The following is a 20,642-nucleotide window of genomic DNA, read 5'->3' as shown; positions in this document are numbered from 1 at the left end:
CATCGATCCTGATTGCAAAGAGAGATCGTCTAGTTTGCGTTGTGAGCACTGTCCGATCCAACAGAATACCTCATCCAGGAATACACGGGACTCATCTCACCTAGACTCTCCCTCAAGACTTTGCTGATGAATCACCACCATCACCGTCCCTCTCAACATCTCGGGGCTCGTTCGTCTCCCGTAAATTTCCTCTCCACTACTTCATTATTCACAATGAATAGGCACACTAACCGAAGTTAGCAAATTAAATCTTTTAATCCATATTTTATCACGATATGCTCATTCTAAGACATCTCCCATCGGGAATGCTTCTAGTGGGACCCAATCTTAACATTTAAACCACATAGAATAAACCTCAACACCACTACGAACCATCGCTGAATCACCCTAGACAACTCTCCATCCAAGCCTCTTACGGTCAGACGATCTTGCTGCATGGGCATATAATACTTCTCATCTCCACTACGAACCATCATTGAATCACCATGGATGACTCTCAAGCCAAGCCTCTTACGGTTAGACGATCTCGCTGCATGGGCATAATATAACACTTGTGGGCCTCATCCTTAACCATGCAATTCTTTACATACATTGCTTTAGATATGGCAACTCTTCTTGTATCATTTCCCAGAATTTCATATAATTATCCATCTTTACAATATTTACTTATTGAAAGAACATTATCTCCAATAAAGGTGTTTTAGGTTTTATTGAATATGATTGGAAGTGAATGAATTCTTGATGACAAAAAATGTCATTAGACTCTCGCACATGTGGCTCAAGCAAGAGTTGTCTCGCTTAAGGAAGAAAATAACCAGTTTTCTTTGCGCATATTTCAGCTCGGGCGACAACTGTCTCGTCCAAGCGAGAAAACCCGTTTTCTCTAGACACTTCTCGCTAAAGCAAGAGCTGTCTCGCTCAAACGAGAAAAGCCTGAAACTTAGTTAAATTTCTTTTCTCAATAAAAAGTTTTCTCATTTATAACTCATGTTTTTAAGCCTTGAATTTAATAATTATCTCATACATATAATTCTTAGAACATTTATTTGAGTAATATTAAACAGGAATAATCATGGCATCTTCATACATAAACATAACCTAACATAATTCGGCATAAGAAATATTGATGTACTTAATACAAACAAAACAGACAATTGATTAAGTACAAACTTTCATAATACCCAAGATAACTCCAAACTTGTGAGGGAGTTTGGAGGTCATGAAGCATATTCGGACACCACTGTGTCACGATGTTTTCTCCCTCACTTGAGTGTGTCGTGCAAATTGTTTCCTCGATTCCATGTGAGCTTAATCCGTCGGGTCTCTTCTCGAACTCTTCATCACGCCAAAATCAAAATAACGCAAATTAGGTCATTTTAATAATTACTATTCTTACGAAATAACATTTTACGCGAAAATAATACTTCCGATCTAAAATGAACTTAATCATTTTCATCCATCTGATTCAAGGTTAGGTATTTCTTGAATTATCATTTATCATTGAAAGTCTTACAACACAACGACACTTTCTAAAGTAAAGTTTTAACAAAACTTATAACAGAATTATGTCATAATCTATGGATATACACCAGGTTAGTTCCGAATAAAGAGAGGTGGGTTGTAAAGACACACTTACATACTAAGTCTTTCCTTAGACAGAACTTTTCTAGACATGTATTTTCACTTCATTACATTTGTCCGGTAATGATAACTATTCATAAAACTAATCTTTTGCAAGTAAAACATTTTTATTAAGATTAACCTTTTTAAGTAAGATTATTAAGTTAGCCTTACCATTTTAAAGTAAGCCAACTTAAAAAAAATCAATACTTTTAAATGAAGACTTTTTAAGTCAATCTTAGCACTTTAAAGTAAACTAACTTAACCAAGATCAACACTTTTAATTCATTTTTTTAATCTAAGACTTCATAACACTTTAGGTTTATAAAGTCAAGACTTTTTAGGTCAATCTCCTCATTTAAAGTATTCTACTAAAGAAAACACAACTAATAGGTGTTGATTTCATAATCATGAACTATAGATCATAAGTTAACACTTTTACTATTTTACTATCCAAACCTTCATAACACTTTAAGTTCATGAAGTCAAGACTTTAATAAATCATCTTTTATCTCAAATCATTACTTTAACTTGGAAATCAAAGAATAACATAGGTTAAACAACCTTTTACACATGATACCTTTTAAAAATGAAATTTTTTCAACAAAAACTCATGAACATTTTGAACTTTCAAGAATAGACATAAACTTTTCATAAACACAATAAAGGTTCCTTTGATGTTTAAATCATCACTTTTAAACAATTCAAATAATAATAATAATTTCCAATATTTCTAAAGCAAATAAACTCATCTAATATTGTCCAAAGATATAGTTTTTCCATCTAAGAACGAGGAAGAAATTTTAAATTTTACATAAGTCAAAAACTACACAAAGGATCATATGATTTCATTATCATCCCCTTTAGTCATCACTTACAAAATATATAAAGAAAACAAACATAAACTCAACTTCATGAATAACATACTAAGAGATCACGATTTTCTCATGGTGTATGTAGAGAAAAATTGATAAGAGAAAAAGAGGAATAATACCTTAACTTTCTTTAGGAGAATTAGTGTAAAAATTAGAGGAATGAGTGAGTTATTTATAGGAGAGCATCACCTTCTCTCAAATCTGAAAATTAATGAGAGGCAATCTAGCTCTAGGCTATCTTAGGTGATGTGTCTAATGGTAGTGGAGTGATGAGATTTGGTGAGTGATTTAGGGGATTATGGAAGCTTTGACTTTGCTTGTTTGACAAACCATTGACTCGTGATGTGATTAATTCTCCAACTTGATTGATGCGGCGTGATCTCTCAATTGAAGTCATGTCCGAGTATTACAGGATAACTTCGTCCTGAAATATACGATCTATCGATTTAGGATTTTTGTCCGAAACGTTCAATTTTGAGGTGAAAAATACCTAAGATAATTTACGGACAAACTTGATGTCTATTTTGACTATAAATAATATGTCGAAGCCAACGGCGAAATTGTAATTCGATTCCGAGTTACGGAACTCAAAAACTGGGAAAAAACTCGATAAAACGACCCAAAATCGTCTCGGAAACTTTTATTCTCCAAAAATCTTGAAAAAATAGTGAAATCAAGAATATTATAATACAAGACTAAAACTCATCTGAGTTTTTGCATAAAAGATTACTGATTAATTTGTATAATTAATTCGTTAACAACTAATTACTTAATTAAATGTGCTTGGAAAAACACAGTGTTACACATCACAAACCATCTTCAGCTCTAAGGCACAAGGGCCTGTATAGGTGTATCGATGTTTATCACTGCTCCATGTCCCCTCCTGGTACATCGAGAATTGGTAGCTCCAAATCATTGCGGTACGGTCCATCTGAACGAGAACGCGAACCGAAGACAAGCAAAAAAAAAAGGGAGTAAGACATCTAATGAATATTATTCATTGACAGCATGGAATTACACGGAATATCACATCCATACATGCACACATAATATACACAATATATCACATACATTAAGGGACAATGATGAATGATGTTATAACTCAGATCATGAGGATCAATGTCCACGATCTCAATGTATGGATGTTATACTTATTTCATCCATCCTTACACCAATATCCTCCCAATAAACTATTCATAAATAACCAAGAGTACAGGTCTCATAACAAGCTGATTTGAACTCACCAAAAAATTATTCCTCGCAAGGATATATGATTGATCTGTTCCGAAGAACTGTCAATTTCAGGACGGTGTCGTATCAAACACTTTCTGAGCATTCCTCTCATTGATCCTGATTGTAAAGAGAGGTTCTTACAGATCATATAGTTTGCACTGTGAGAACTGTCCAATCCAACAAGATACCTCATCCAAAAATACAAGGGACTCGTCTCACCTAGACTCGCCCTGGAGACTTTGCTAACGAATCACCGCCATCACCGTCCCTCTCAACATCACGGGGCTCGTTCGTCTCCCGTAATTTTCCTCTCCACTACTTTGTTATTCATAATGAGTATGCACACTAACCAAAGTTAGCCGATTAAATCTTTTAATCATTCTTTTATATCGATCGGCCCATCCTAAAACATCTCTCAAAGGAATGCTTCTTGTGGGACCCGATCTTACTTTATCACGTAATATAGGAATAACATCCCTACCACTATGAACCATCGCTAAATTATCCTGGACGGCCACATGGCCACGCCTCTTACGGTCAGAAGACCTCGCTGTGTGGTATCATCTAATCCTTTTTGGGCATTGCCCTAATCACGACATCACCATCGGAAACCTTGCCCTAAATAGGCGCAAGAACAAAGTTACTTGTATAAGTTTGTCGATTTGGGCACCAGACTCAATCACTTGAGCCACGGTCTTTCCCAAGTGTTAAATAACCTTCAAACCCAAGCTAAGGCTATTGCCAAAGCAATCAAACAATCAGAAACAGTCAAAATTACTGTTTGTCTCTCGCTCAAGCGAAAGACTATCATTCAAGTGACGAACTCATCTAAACAAAGTAAATTCTCTCTCTGGCGCTCGCCCAAGCGAGGGACTGTCGCTCAAGCGACAAATCCATCAAAAACTGGTTGAAATCTCTGTCTGGTACTCGTCCAGGCGAGGGATGTCCAGTAGCCTCGACTACTTCCTCGCCCTTTTAGGAAACCTGATCTAAATCTCCGCTATTTTCGATCCCTACGCATTTTAGTTCCACGAGTGGTGTTCCTTCATGGATAACTACCACGATACTTGATATTTTAATCTATTCTTGACCATACAACTTAATAAATCATCCGTACTTAATCTAGGAATGCAATCATTTGGTTAAGCACAGGTTTAAAAAAACAAATATAACTCCCAACTTTTGAGGAAGTTGGGAGATCCGGGTATCATATTCGGACATCACTATGTCACGATGTATTCTCCCTCATCTCGGGTTGTAGCGCGGTTGATCTCCTTTATGTGAATGGGTAGGTTGTCCGACTTCGAACACCTCGAAACTAAATACAAAAATCAATCAGTGATTTGCGAGTTAAATTGTTTTCCTTCTACTTTAAGATAAAGACATCATGTTAATCTATTTTAAGAATATCCGAGACTTTCATCCATCCAGTCCAAAATTCATATTCTTGAACCACCCTTTAACCTCAAAAGTCTCGTTCACGATTCCTATCGTGTTAATGATCATTTCACGATTCCTTTCATCAAAATCAACAACATGCATATTTTCAAACACTAAAACAGCCACATGAACAACAAGATTTCATGGTTTCAAAACAATATTTTTCTAAATTCACGAAAACCCATTTTTCGAGTTCTTGAGTATAACAAGAGTTAGGAAGATTATTAGAAAAAATAATTAATAGGAATTACAAACATCCTGTCATAAAAAATTTCCGTCATAAAAAATTACGAACATTTGCCACAAAATAGGAATTTATAAAACAACACTAAATTACGGTTTAGCCTAAATCATTACCGATTAATTTCTAAAATTATTTTTTGTTAAAATAAATAATTAATAAAATATATATCAAAATTTCACGGTGTTACAATGAGGAACAAGCTCATTTATCCTTAATGGCTCTCATCATTCTAATAAAAAGGAGGTAAGTGAATGTAAACTTTTAGAAAAGCCTTCCTTTTCTGATTTACAAAACGTCTTTAATGATTTGCATAATGAATATGTTAAATTTACTAAATTTTGTTTAAAAAATGAATTAAACATATTCAGAAACAAACATTCTTCTTCCTCTTATCCAAATTGTATTACTTTTGAAAGTTTAGTTTCTACCTGGATTCTAGAACTCGAGGACATAAACAAGAGTAATAAAAACTTGGACAACATGTTAAAAATGTAAAGACACTCCACCGATTGTAGATGTCTTGGTTTTTAAAAATCTTCTTAAAATGAGAAAAAGGGAAAAAGGGAGTGTCTACAAAATTTATTTTTAAAAAACAAAGTATTCATACTCATCATATTTCAAAATCAAGAACTAAGATACAAAAGCATCAACCTATTTGCATTTATTGTAAAAATCATGGACATACACCTAACACTTGCTTGATTAGAAAATTTGGTGTACTCCTAGGTCGATTTAAGTGGGTAGAGAAAGGTGCTAACCCTCTAGGACCCAAACTGAACTAGATACATAATATTACTTAACCTATTTTGTAGGAATATTTGAGAACCACTAGTGATTTATGGTAATTTGGATAGCAGCTACTCAAAACATATGACGGGTGATAAAACAAAGTTCTATGTCCTTACTCCAAGGGACAAAGGCTACATCACTAATGGTGATAACAAATAAATAATTCTTAGATTTGGTAGAGTCAGAAAGTCACCTTCTACTACAATAGAATGAGTTCTATACGTAGATGGACTCAAGCATAATTTACTAAGCATCAGTCAACTATGTGACAAAGGATTCCATGTGGCTTTCTACCACAATAAATGCATCATTGACAATAAGGTATCTGAAAACTCTAAACTTATTGGTAAGAGAATTAGTAATATTTATATGATTGCTTTAAATGATTCTTCTCTTCTCATTAAATGCTTGGTTTTTAATGACCATGATGCATGGATGTGGCATAGGAGAATTGCTCATATTCATATGGATCATTTGAATAAACTGATCGAGAAAGATTTAGTTGTTGGTTTATCTAACATGAAGTTTGTTAAAGACAAACTATATAGTGCTTGTCAAAAGGTAAATAAACAAAGACTTCTTTTGAACCAAAGCATATGGTTTCATCGGATAGACCATTGTAGTTACTACATATTGACTTATTTGGTCCCTCTCGGATAAAAAATATTTTGTGGTAACTACTATGCTCTTTGTGATAATAGATGATTTCTTAAGATACACGTGGACTCTATTCTTGGCACACAAGAATGAGGCTTTCAATGCCTTTAGTAAATATGCTAAAAGAGTTCAAAATAAAAAATCCTTGAAAATCGCTGATATAAGAAGTAATCATGGAAGATAATTTTAAAAAGCTTCTTTTGAGGAATTATGTGATGATCTTAGTATCAGTCATAATTTATCTACTCCTAGAACACCTCAACAAAATGGTATTGTAGAGAGAAAGAATAGGTCTTTGGAGGAATTAGCTTGTACCATGTTAAATGATACTAATCTCCCAAAGTACTTTTGAGTTGATTCAGTTAGTACGGCATGTTATGTATCCAATCAAGTTCTTATAACACCAATTCTAAAGAAAATCTCATGTGAACTTTTCAAAGGTAGAACACCAAATATTTCTCACTTGCATGTGTTTGGTTGCAAATGTTTTGTGTTTAATAATGGTAAGGATAACTTGGGCAAGTTTGAGACAAAAGTTGATGAAGGAATTTTCTTAGACTATTCTCTTACAAGCAAAGCTTTTAGAATTTTTAATAAGAGAACTCTAGCCATGGAAGAATTCGTTCATGTAAGTTTTGATGAGACTAATCCTTCTATGGATGAAAAGTCTATTATAGATGATGATGACTTACCTAGTTCATCCTTAAAAAATTCCTTTTCTTAAACCACAACCAACATGGAGCACTTGAAAATAGATGATGTTTTAGATTCATAAGAAGAGCATATTCATTTATTAAACCACATCCTTAGAAAATTTCTGCTAATTCCTCACTTCATATTACACATCATGTCCCCTGAATTTTATCCTTGTTTCATGTATATAAAAAAAAGTTGTTTTATGTATTCTACTTTATATTACTTTCTTTATCACAGATAATAAACAATCGCCTTGTGAAAAATTATAATAACTTGTTTTTAAATGTATTTATTTTTTAATAAAATAATTGTTTCTCATTAATGACAAAAGAGAGATAAAATTATAAATAAGTTCATCTACCCCTTGTTCGAGATGGCTTTGGAGGGAAAGGGGAGGGAAAAGATGGTTTTGGAAAGTCTTCCCCTTGTTCGAGAGTTGGATGAAGGAGATGGGAAGGTTTTGGAGGGTCTCTCAAACACTCCAAAATCCTTTATGTGTCTATTTTTAAAATTCTTCCAATTTGGGGTTTTTGGAGATTAATATCAAAATAGCTAAATATTTTTAGTAATATTATATAATTATAATTTATTGTCCATTTCTCATTTTTAAAGAAAAAATAAAATAAAAATTTACATTATCATTAGTTTACCATCCTCATCTAAATTGTATACTTCCAAACAAGAGGAAGAATTTTCTTCTTTTTCCCTTCCCTACCTCCCCTTCTTAACCATTTAACAACTCTCGTTCTCTTTCCCTCATAACTCTTAAACAAAACCTTAATAGAAATTGTAATTAACATTATCTTTGGCACCATAATTAAGCATATTTAGTTTATGCACTGAAGAAGCAGAAACTAATGATATGCAAATACTAGTTTGAATTTAGGAAAATGTCAATGCTTTGTTGCTTCTTTATTTTATCTTCTTTCTCATTTATATAAAAAAGAACCATAGCAATTACAATCTTAAAGCATGAGCCTATATATGATGATAATTATAAAATATTATTATAAAGTAGAGTAAATTACACTCATGTCCTTACAGTTTTAGTGAAATTATATAAATTATCTCTCTTCTCTATACTTATACAAACTCTCCTAATTAATATATATACATTACACTGACTATCTTGGTAGTAGAGAAAATGTAATTTTTTAAACAAAAAATTGTGATAAGTATAATTAAGTAAACAAAATATAATATATTATGAAGATGAGTCTAAATAATATATAAGGTAGCACTTATTCATTATTTTTGGTTCATTGCAATATAATATAAGAGTGATTTAAACAACATCTCCTTATAATTATTGATGTATTTTGTAATAAACTAAAAATAATGAAAAGATATAGACTCTTGTACTATTTGTAGTAGTCTTCATAATATATCATATTTTCTTTAAGTTAATTACATCAATTACACATTTTTGTTTAAAAATCACATTTATTTCTTATATGATGATAGTTAGTATAATGTATGTATACAAATAAAAGTGGTTTATGTAGGTATAAAAAAAAGTGGGTGTGTCACTATAGTTTGATATGTAAAATATTAAATTGAAAAGGAGGCTAACTCCCTCCTTGAACTCTTTTTTTATAAGAATATTTTTTTTTGGTACTACTAATGGTATTTTCTCACCTTTTTGGGTAAGGAACTTATCTTTTTGGGGTTCATGTCTGCCTCTCCCAACAAATATTGTTTCCAAGAATTTAATCATCGACCTTGATGATCTAGTTGGGCCTTATATTACTATACCAACGTTATTTGAATGTTGATGAATATAATTAATTTTATAAAAGGTGTCAATATTTGAATGTTATTATGATTCATTTATTTTGTTACATTATATGTTAATCAATAGTATATTTTGATATAAATCACTTAATATACTTCAAATTTTAAAAAGGGTCTTTTAAAGAGAATTAAAATCAATATCTTAAAAGTTTCTTATAAATTATAATAAGAAATTGAAATAGCATTTAACAATATATTATACGTGAAATTAAACAAGAAAAAATAGACGGCTAAATGTTTGAGTTTCACATTTAATGGGGTATTTTTATATTAGATTAAATAAGGGAGGAATAATAATAAATATTGATTTGCGCTTGGGTAAAACGGTAATGTATAGTTGTATACCGATTAAATTCTTTATAAAATCATTATAGAAAAACACTATAAATTCATTTCTATACATAAGAGGATATGCTGACAGATCTAAAAAAAGGATAACGAGCTTTGAAGGGTGGGTACATTAGGAGTGAGTAAGACTCGGTCCGACCCATAGATTTGTCTCAACTTAATGACTTAGGGATAGGTCTGACCCATTCAAATAAATAAAAAACGACAGACTCGATTAAAATGGACAAATTCGTCGTCAAAAATGGACGGGTTCAGGTATATGAACATATCACTCGGCCCGTTCCTTATAGTTATATATCAAGAATAGTTAAACAAGTTATTGCGAAAATAATGTGGAAGTATAAAATGAATATTGTGAATTTTTCTCATTAAATTATCAAGGCATCAAAAGCCTTATTTATAGTGTAAACTAACTAATTAACTAACTAGCTAACAAACTAATAAAGACATGTTGAAAAACAATTCAACATGTGTTAAATGTATAAAATGTGTAAAATATGTAAAATATGGTAGTTTTGTTCTCCAATACCCCCTCAAGCTGGAGGGTAAATGACAGTGACTCCAACTTGATAATTTGATTTGATATTATGACAATGTAATGGATCGGAATCTCGATCCTAACGTGATTGGATTTTCTAAATCACTTGATCTTGTTATTGATCTTATTGTTGTTGTTGTTGTTGATCTTGTTGTTGTAGACCTTATTGTTGTTGATCTTGTTGATTTTGTTGCTAGAGGACTTAATATTTGTCCCTAAATTTGTGATAACTTCTTTTCTGGTATATTGTCTTGTGCTTTGACTTCATTGTCAATGCTACTTTGTGGCAGATGCTCCTGAGAACTCTCTGATTTGTTAGTTTCATGTACAACAATAGCATGTTTTGGCTTTCTTGTCTTCTTTGATTTTGTTTCACCATTACTTCCAGCTTTTAGTGCTCTCGTTGCACGCATGTTTCATTCTTTCTCCTCACGCTCCTCCTTTTCATATTCTTCAATTGAATATGGAAATGCTTTAACAGTATAAATCTTAAATCTTGCAGGTTCAATCAATTCAAAAACAAGTATGTCACCATCGTCCAACTTATGTTCCAATGCAAATGCTCTCCAGCCACCACTAAGCCCACTTCTTGAAGGCTCTGATAATAATTGCTTTCTTGGAGTGTGGTATCGATGAAGATGAATCATGGAAAAGAGAGATGATAATTGTAGAGAATGCACAGCGGTAACCAAAGTCTTCACGATAAAGGCTCTGATACCATATTGCGAAAATAATGTGGAAACATGAAATGAATATTGTGAATTTTTCTCATTGAATTATCAAGGCATGAAAAGCCTTATTTATAGTGTAAACTAACTAATTAACTAACTAGCTAACAAACTAATAAACACATGTTAAACAATTCAACATGTGTTAAATGTGTAAAACGTGTAAAATATGTAAAATATGTAAAATGTGGTGGTTTTGTTTTCTAATATTATTGTGAAAATAATGCGGAAGCATAAAATGAATATTGTGAATTTTTCTCATTGAATTATCAAGGCATGAAAAGCCTTATTTATAGTGTAAACTAACTAGTTAACTAACTAACTAACTAACTAATAAACACTTTTGAAAAATAATTCAACATGTGTTAAATATGTAAAATGTAGTAGCTTTGTTCTCCAATAGCCCCCTTCAAGCTGGAGAGTAAATGGCAATGACTTCACCTTCATAATTTGATTTGATATCATCACAATGTAATAGATCGGATTCTCGATCGTAACATACTTGAAATTTCTCAATCAATTGATCTTGTTGTTGATTTTGTTGATCTTGTTGTTGTTGTTGCTGTTGTTGAACTTGTTGTTGTTGATCTTGTAGATCTTGTTATTGATCTTGTTGTTGAAGCATGAGCCATTATGTTGCCTCAATGTATAATTGTATTACTGGCTCAGCAATCTGTTTCCACTAAATTAGGCATAGAAAACAAGCTTCCCAACTTGGCTTCTTCTGATTAGTCTTTGCAAAATAATCATGCTCAACAGCTATTCCCAATATTTCACATGAGGAAAACCATTCAATAACAATCTTTTTCTCTTTTCCACTTACAATGAAAACGCAATTCTTTGTATCCCTTCAGCTTCTTAAAATGCACAGCTTCTTTCCATTTTCACATGTTGAATTGTTGACGATGATTCATTGTTGAATTATAGAAGAGAAAGATAATAATTTTAGAGATTGCACAACAGTAACCAAAAGCCTTGAGGATGAAAGTTTTGATACCATATTGCGAAAATAATGCGGAAACATAAAATGAATATTGTGAATTTTTCTCATTGAATTATCAAGGCATGAAAAACCTTATTTATAGTGTAAACTAACTAGTTAACCAACTAGCTAACAAAATAATAAACACATGTTGAAAAATAATTCAACATGTGTTAGATGTGTAAAATATGTCAAATACGTAAAATGTGGTAGTTTTATTCTCCAATATAAGTATCTATCAATATCCATTATTTTCAGTGCATATAACTCAAATACATACAAGCTCACACAACATATTCACACCACTTATCATATGATCCTTATTCCTTACCTTTTTTTTAATTGTTTAATTCTCGTGGATAATGAAGGACTGATGTGACGAGAGTGAAGGACTTCCGCGACGAGAGTGAAGGACATTGTGACGCATAAGAGTTAGTTATTTCTTCTTCTTCATTGTTTGTTTTCCTCTTTGAAGTTGCTTATGCTTATGTTATTGCCTCTGATTGGCAATGCCCAATAGCCTTCAACTCGTCTTCTTCATCTTTCAATTCTCATGTGTTTTTATCATTTACAAGAACACTTCAGTTTATGTTAACAAATGACAGTTTAAATTGTTCTGAAATTTTCAATATTTTCTATAATTTTCAGTCACGTGATTGTGATAGTTTTCCTTTTGAATGATGCAATTTATACTTTGTAATTTATATATTGATGTATGTGAGATGCATGTTTTAGTTGAGTTTATATACAAATTGTAATAATTTTGATTGTGCATACTTAAAAATTTGAGAAAAAAATCTACGTTTGTCATTTTTCAACTCGGACTCGTCCCTATCTTGCTCCGTCTTATTTTGGACTCGTCTCTCGTGTGTCCTTCCTAATTAGAGACAAGTTCGAGTTCAAACGTTGACCCGATCAATATTTAAAGACAGGTGAGGGACATGCTTAACTCGTCCCAACCTGTCTCACACTCACCCGTAGAGTACATAGTGTTGTAAAAATCATTTTGATATTATGAAAACATGTTTTTTTCTTCTAGTGATCATTAACCAATGTTATGTAATGTCCATTTAGTTTTAGTGCCATTTAAAGTTGTGAGGTCAAATATCGAACACATGTTGACTATGCTGAATGTTTCAAAATTTCAAATACTAAAATGATGTTTTATTTTTTAGAGATTAAAATTTTCCATAGAAGATATGTCAAAGATTCATTTAATCATAAAAAGTGTGGATGCATGTTTAGAAAATCTTAATGTTTCTGCACATAACAAAAGTTAACATACGTTAATTATTTGGACACATTTATATTTGAGGGCACTATGATTGAAAATGATTACATGTCTTTATTTTATTCTCTATTTTGTTTAGGGCTGATGACATATTGAGATATGAATAAATAAAAAATTAAAACAAAAAATAACAGTTTGATTAGCTTGTGAAAGATGCACCCTTTTGTGAGAGGTGATATCCGTCCAAAAATCATTCTCAAGAAGCAAATTGACATGGGCTCAATATGAAAAAAAGGACAGTGTTATCAAAATAACTCGAGGCTTTCTCATTTATTGGCCTTGTGTAGCAATCAATGGCATCAGAGAAGTGCTTCTTACCCATCCTCACATATTGGTTAACCTTGACCTGAAAAATAAAATAGAAAATTAATTATTGACAAAAACAAAAGATAATGAATAATGTTTTTTATTTGTGAGAGAAGAGTGAACCTTGTGTTCACTGGCTGCAGACTTTTGATTGCAGAAATGGCTTCGAGCTCTGCTTTTTCAGTTTCGGTCAATGACTCGGTACCATTTTCCACTCATATGGTCATCTTCACTTCGAGCATCCACAATAGTAAAAAAAATGTTCTTAGTGAAATAAGTATGTTCTTCATCCAAGTTCATTAATGGAGAGACGTTGTTCTTGTTCTTATATTGGAACCGTAAGCTAAATAAGCATTGTTCTTAAAGTTGTGAATCAACATTAAAAAATGGAAACAAATAATATTACAAAAGAGAGAAATATAAATATGGGCGAAGGTTTGTGAAGTCTATTTAAAAACGGAAACATAGTTACATCGTTACAGGTGATTTAGGCTTAAGTTGTTTAAGTTGCTTAAGTTGTTGGAAAGTGTAAACAAATATAAAGTAATTAGTGTGGCACATTTAAAAACGAGAAACGTGTTGCACCATTGTGGATGCTCTTATAAAGGGAAGTCATTGTCACTATCACCATCACCAATAGATCTTCTACTATCTAACATCTCATATTTGAAGATAAGTATATTTATATTTGAGTGTGATATATATATTGACGGTGTAAAGATTTATACATAGTTAGTGTATCATCCATTATTCATTTGTATTACTTTATCTAAGAGTCATTAATGATTAAATATGAATAATAAATGATACACTGATAGTGTATAAATCTCTTACGTTAGTGTATATATCATTTTCTCTTTATGTTTTTTGTGGTAGCATTTATAACTAAATTTTAATTAGAATTAAACTTCTAATGTATTATCAAAAGTTTATTGATTGTTTCTGTATACATATATTTCCACATAAGTCTTTCTCTAGCTTCATTTCATTAGACTTTTACATAAATGTTGGGAAGCTTAATATATTATAAAAAATATATATAATAATGTTATAAGATTTTTGTTATATTATCATTGCATTATTTATATTTAATTATTATTTATTTATTTTTTTAAATATAATAATAAAAATGAATTATATGAATAATGTACAAAATTCATGCTCAATTATAGATGTCAAGCAGTGGGTTAAGATTTTTCTATACTTCAATTGAACAATAATTTTTTGTTTAAGTGACGACCTTTTCACTCTAAAAAATGAAACCATATCATAGTTATTGATTTCTCTTATAAACTGAGTATTAATTCGTACATATTTTATATCAAAATTCATGAAAATTTACAATGCCAAAGAAAAAAAAGGCTCCTAGGGGCACGAGACTCTTCTAAAGTGCCTAAGGGTATAAGTTTATAACTATCTTTAAATTATTGAGTGAGATAAAATTGGGTGTAATATAAGTTTATAACTAGTCAAAAAATGCATAAACTCTTCAAAAATGGAACAAAGTTTAAAAAGCATGGATATAAATGTCGTAAGGATTGGTTGAATTAGTCCTCGTACTAATACAACATCATAATTATATCAGAATATATAATTAAACTAGTTAAAATTAAAATACATGTCAAATTCAATACAAAAATGGATATCATATCTTTTAAAATAAGATTCAAGATTTTTAAACTTGTCAGTTATATATAATAATAACATGATCAATAATTGATTTATAAAATACAAATAATAATATTTATATTTATAAATCTATTATATTCATTATAAAATATATAACGTAATCTGTATGTGATTTAAATAGTGAATCATAATTATTGTGCTACTCTAACAGCTATAATAAGTATTAATGACACTGTTATAAGGCATAATGATAGGTGGCAAACTGCATACCAACCAATACAGCAAATAACCAAAAGTTTAACCCAAACATGATAACAAACTGTCTTATACACAAAATCTAGGTAAATAGAAACCTCAATTATGCTCTACATAATTGAAAAAAGAGAGTGTAGATGAGATACAACACAATGCTTCACAATTTGTGTTAGTTCTTCTACTTTTTTCCTTCTCATCATCACCCTCACAAGTTTGATGTTAAGCATTTGCTAGAAACTATACATCTAAGTTATCATCAACTATGAGGAACATTAAACATGGTCAGCACCACTAACACAAGTTGATAAGCCTAAAATGTAAATGCCATGTATTACTCGCAGTTAAGCAAGCCAAAAAATATTGACAACAAAGTAAGTATCCACTAGCATCATTCAAAGTTCAGCCAGTCATGAACACCTTGAACTCTTTCATCACCATTAGTTATAGAATTGCCAGAATCGAATATGGGGCTGAGTTCCGGAGACAACATATTAAGCTCTGGAAGCAAACCATCTGTTACCATTGGAACATTGTCTTGATCGAAAAGCCAGTTTTCAATATCATTCAATGCATTGGGTAGTAGATGAGAATGCTCAATCAGTGGTTCAATGCTTCCACAATGGTTGGTAGATGCTGAGGTTTGTAGCTGAACAGGATCAATACTTTGGCTATCATTCTTTGTCCAACTAGTGTCAAAAGCTGAAAAATCATCCCTTGTAGCAGTTTCGCTTGTACTCTCCTCTTGTGGTTTCGGTTGGAAAGTATCTTGACTTACAATTCCACATTGACTACTATTTCCGCTACCATTTTCATTTTGCCTTCTGATTTGATGCTCATTTCCATGCTGATTGCTATTCAGGCATGTCACGTTATAACTTGAAGGAGCATTGTTACCTTCAATACAAGATTGGAAAAAGTCATGGCCATCATATGATTGGGGCAATGCCTCACTACATGTTTGGCTATCAAAAGCTACAGTGTATTGGCCAACAGAACTCATGTTAGCTGGTTCAACGTTTGGGAGTGGATACGGCGGTGAATTTTGAGGGAGCCAAACACCATTATTCAGCCCATTGTGATTTTTGTCAACTGAGAATCCTGTTGCAGTATGGTAACTGCTACATTGCTGTGCAGGATTAACATGATTGCTAAAGCCATATGAACCATGAGCACCATGATTCACTGTTGGAGTGACCATGGCAGAGTTTACCACCTTGGACATCATAGGAGGACGAAGAAACTGAGGTCTTACACTGCTTCTGCTTGCACCACTTCCTCGCTCCTTTTGGATGGCATGATCTCGTACACCTAGCATTTGCCACGGTGTAGAGTAAGATTGGTATCTGTTCCTCACTAGAGTAGATCCTGAGTCCTGACGTCTAGCATGATTTGCATCAACTGGGATAGTTAAGTTGGTTACTGTGGAGTACAAAGGGGTGTTGTTTAGCCTAGAAAGCTGCTTCTGCAAACTAGAATTCGGTAAGGGGGAGAAAGCACGCATTGTTGTTGGCCGGGGGGCTTGATTTTGAGGTATTGAGTTGGGTGAGGGAGACGTAAGTGTTGCAGTTGACCTGGATGCTTGATTCCTTATTATGGAATTTGGATACAAGCGAATAATATTACGATGCCGAATTTCATTAGACTTGGAATGTACTGCATGAACTGGAGTATTGTGATCAACTGAAGCTGGTAACGGAGGAGGGATGCCCAGTTTTAAATTTCTCCTCTGAACTTTCCATGACTCAGTTTTCTCATTTGCATGACAATGATCTGTACTCAAAAGGCCAGTGCCCCATTTTGGACATGGTGCTAGGGAGTCACAGACGTAACAGTGGCACTGCATATCACCAAACACAAATCAGAGCGATAGAAGGAATTTGAATAGAAAATAAGACACAGGAAAACAAAGAGAGCTGATATGCAAGTGCTAAACTTTGACATAGCCCAAAGTTTTCATCATTTGTGAATTAGTTCGTTACCTGGTCACAGGTTCTCTCATGGGGGGTGGAAGAGAAAGGAAATTTAACACAAAGATGCCGGGCATGAGGATAGTCTCTACATGCAATCTGCAAGCCAAAAACAAAATGAATCATGCATATTAAAATGCTAGAACTACATCCTCTACGAAGAGCAAAGAAAAGTATGAACGTTGTAAATAAATTAACAAGCTCAAGCTTCTATACCAAAGAAAATTTCAAGCGGAAAGTCAAATAATAACATTTGCAAATAGCAAAAAATAAGCTGCACCAAAAGCAAATAACTCAAATAAAACAATAATACCAGTTTGAACTCAGAATATAATTCAATATATATGGCCAAACATAACCATAACATTGAAAAATAGTGTATTATGATTGAAGATCCTCACATGCAAAGCTTCCCATATACTCTAGACAGAGCTAACAACTTTTAACCATCCCATGAGGTATTAGTCAAGATCAGCCATTCTAATTTCGATCTTTTGGTGTGAATTTATTCTTACCCAGGATACAAGATGCATGGCCCAGAATCAATGTCTTCTGCCATCTCAAAGATCCTCATATCTTCAGTCATCTTAACTTTTCCCATGTGGCAATTTCATGCCCTGCAAGAGTTTGCCATGAGGCTAATCTTGGCAATAATGTACCTTTATGCAGCTCAGATATTGAGGACCTAAGTTATGGCATATTGACACTTAAAGAGATACAAAAAACAAATACACCTAACTTATGCTGATCAAAACCTGAACCATTAAACATTTAAATCGCATGACTTGTTAGTTTGGAGATACAATTCCCAATCTACTATCCTAGCCCAGACATGTTGGAATCTACACTCCATCAGATTCCCTTGTCAGATTCCATGAACCCAAACAATCAACACTTAAAGCATTAATCACAAGCAATATATGCTTTATACATAAAAGGGGAAACAATAAAAAATATCTTAGCAATATAACAAATAAAACTACCTCCATCGCCTTGGCAACCCAATGAGTGGAAACAAGATATGAAAAACTATTAAATTAAATAAACTTTCATCAAGAGACAAAAATGAAGGTAAAGTTCAGAGCAATTCTAAAATGATAATGCTAAATGAAGCCTTATGAAGTACAAAGAATCCAACCCATGCAGCAGATACAACAATATCCAATGCATAAACATCAAATCATAACATTAAATTAACAAATAAATAACCTTCGCAAGATGCTAAACACATCAAAGGAATGGTTTCAGTTTTATTGATAATATGACCCTTCAACCATGGTAACCTGATACACGGTTCTCTTTGGTACGGGTATGTAGTATGCGGTATATTATCCTGTTAAAATACCAGTACGCTAGAGCTATACGTAGTTGATATGTTCGGCATATTCTTTATACTTATATTATCAACATTAAATATTAATTAATAATATATTTTAATTTTATTTGATTTAATTTGAGTCATTTATGATCTAATATGATTTAATAATTTGGTTGTTTTCACATAAGTGTAGCAAAAACTTAATAAGTGAGTCCATTTAAATTTTGAGAAAAAAACAATTCAGCATTCTTTTTAAAATGTAACCTTTTATTTAAATTGTGCCCATAGAAGTAAAAAAACTATTTTGGGTTGTCAAAGTAACCTCATTACCACCCAATACCCAATCATATCAAAACCCTAATTTGTTTGCCTCATCTTCTTCAATGCCCCTATCACTGCGGCGGCTCCTATATTCTCCTTCTTCCCTCTATCTGTTTTTCTATTAGGGCTATCAACCTCCTCATATGCAGTTGGAGTTGCATTATTGACGGTTTGAAGCTCAGGGATGAGGAAGGTGACATCTTCAATGGTGGTTGTCTTGGGACTGGGTATCAATACGCGAAATGAGGCATATTGGATCGCAAAAACACCGTGGTACTCGCGAACCGATTCGTGGTTACCCGGTCAAACCAGTGAATCTGGTTTCTATGCCTCCAACAAAAATCAAGTATTAAACATCCCAAAGTATTACATTCTCTGATTATGCTTTTTCCTTCCCAACAACTCAAAGGTTAAAAGTTTAAAGTTTAGCATGCAATTTTAAACATTAACACAAGTCGAGAGCAAATTAATAAATTCAATAATATACCTGACCCTTCTCTCCAACTACAAGCAACTCATCTGACCCAGTTGAATCCTCATTCACCGAAGTGACACCCTTTTCTGGGTCACAATCCAGAACTACACAGTCATCATCATCACCATCATCATCATCATCGTCGTCATCCAATACTTTCCGCGCCGATGTTGTCAAAGACTTTAACTTCAATTCAGGTTTTTTCTCACCTAATATCACAACATCATCAGAATCATCTGAACTTTCATCCTCAGACATTTCCAGGAACTCCTTAATCCAATCAAAGACAGATTCTGTGGTTCCTTCCTCCGAACCCTGTTCTTCATCAGAACTTATATGAACTACAGGCATGACTTTCAACACTAAATAAAAATACAGAAAACCCTAAAATTGGAAGAAGTAAAAAAACCTTGGATTCAACTAAAACCTTTAAAGTTTCGAACTTTTGGAGCAATATGGTAGTGGGGTTATGACAATTCTCCCAAAAAATATCACAGAGAAAAATTTAGTTGCATTGAAGATAAATTGTCTGAAGTGAAAAAAGAGGGGAATAGTGTGCCCAGAGAGAAGAAGTAAAAATTGAAAAAACCCTTTTAAGCTTGTAAGAAAGAAATAGTATTTGCAACAAAATTGATGTGAAAGAGGAAGAAAATGGGGTGATTTGATTTGAAAATTGGGGTTTGTGGGGTTGAAAGAGTGTCAAGTTGAGAGAAGAATTTGCAAATCATTTTAAATGTGTTCGAAGGGGGTAGAAGAAAGGAAAAAGAGAGAGAACGATTAATAAGTTTTACTTTTTATGCCAAAAATGATGTCAATAATAATAATATAATTGGAAAAAATCTATGCACACAAAAATGTAAGAGTCTTATAATTGTTAATCTATTATTTATCATTGACTTCTTTTTTATTATTATGGCTTTTTAAAGAAAATATAAATTAATGATAGATGAATATGTATAAATTTTTGTACCGACAATATATAGATATTCTCGTAATATAATCTATATTTCTATACTATTAATAAAGGGAAAACACGAAATAACCACTCATCATGATGTAATTTGTGTTTTCCTATTTTGCCATCAATATCTTTTCATTTCTACCAAAAAAACATATAATATTATTTTCTTATTTTA

General features: G+C 32.5%; 1 protein-coding gene across 3 annotated transcripts; it reads right to left on the bottom strand.

Annotated features, from left to right (window-relative positions):
• Positions 1-15,412: 15,412 nt before the first annotated feature.
• Positions 15,413-20,255, bottom strand: LOC109339722. Of its 3 annotated transcripts, none has more exons than XM_019577220.1 (4): positions 19,519-20,255; positions 17,405-17,491; positions 16,117-17,262; positions 15,413-16,080 (listed from the first exon to the last, which is right to left on the bottom strand). In XM_019577220.1, exons 1-4 carry the CDS (start codon positions 19,855-19,857, stop codon positions 15,814-15,816), a joined length of 1,839 nt encoding a protein of 612 aa, XP_019432765.1. In that variant the 5' UTR covers positions 19,858-20,255; the 3' UTR covers positions 15,413-15,813. The 3 variants fall into 3 exon arrangements, with proteins under 3 accessions (XP_019432765.1, XP_019432766.1, XP_019432764.1); XM_019577221.1 differs by adding an exon at positions 17,908-18,009 and having other exon boundaries at positions 15,413-17,262; positions 19,519-19,631; XM_019577219.1 differs by having other exon boundaries at positions 15,413-17,262.
• Between the last annotated feature and the right edge of the window lie 387 nt (positions 20,256-20,642).

This window comes from Lupinus angustifolius, unplaced genomic scaffold, assembly GCF_001865875.1.
Source record: "Lupinus angustifolius cultivar Tanjil unplaced genomic scaffold, LupAngTanjil_v1.0 Scaffold_93_5, whole genome shotgun sequence".
Classification (NCBI taxonomy): Eukaryota; Viridiplantae; Streptophyta; class Magnoliopsida; order Fabales; family Fabaceae; genus Lupinus; species Lupinus angustifolius.
This window is presented reverse-complemented; position numbering and strand designations above follow the sequence as displayed.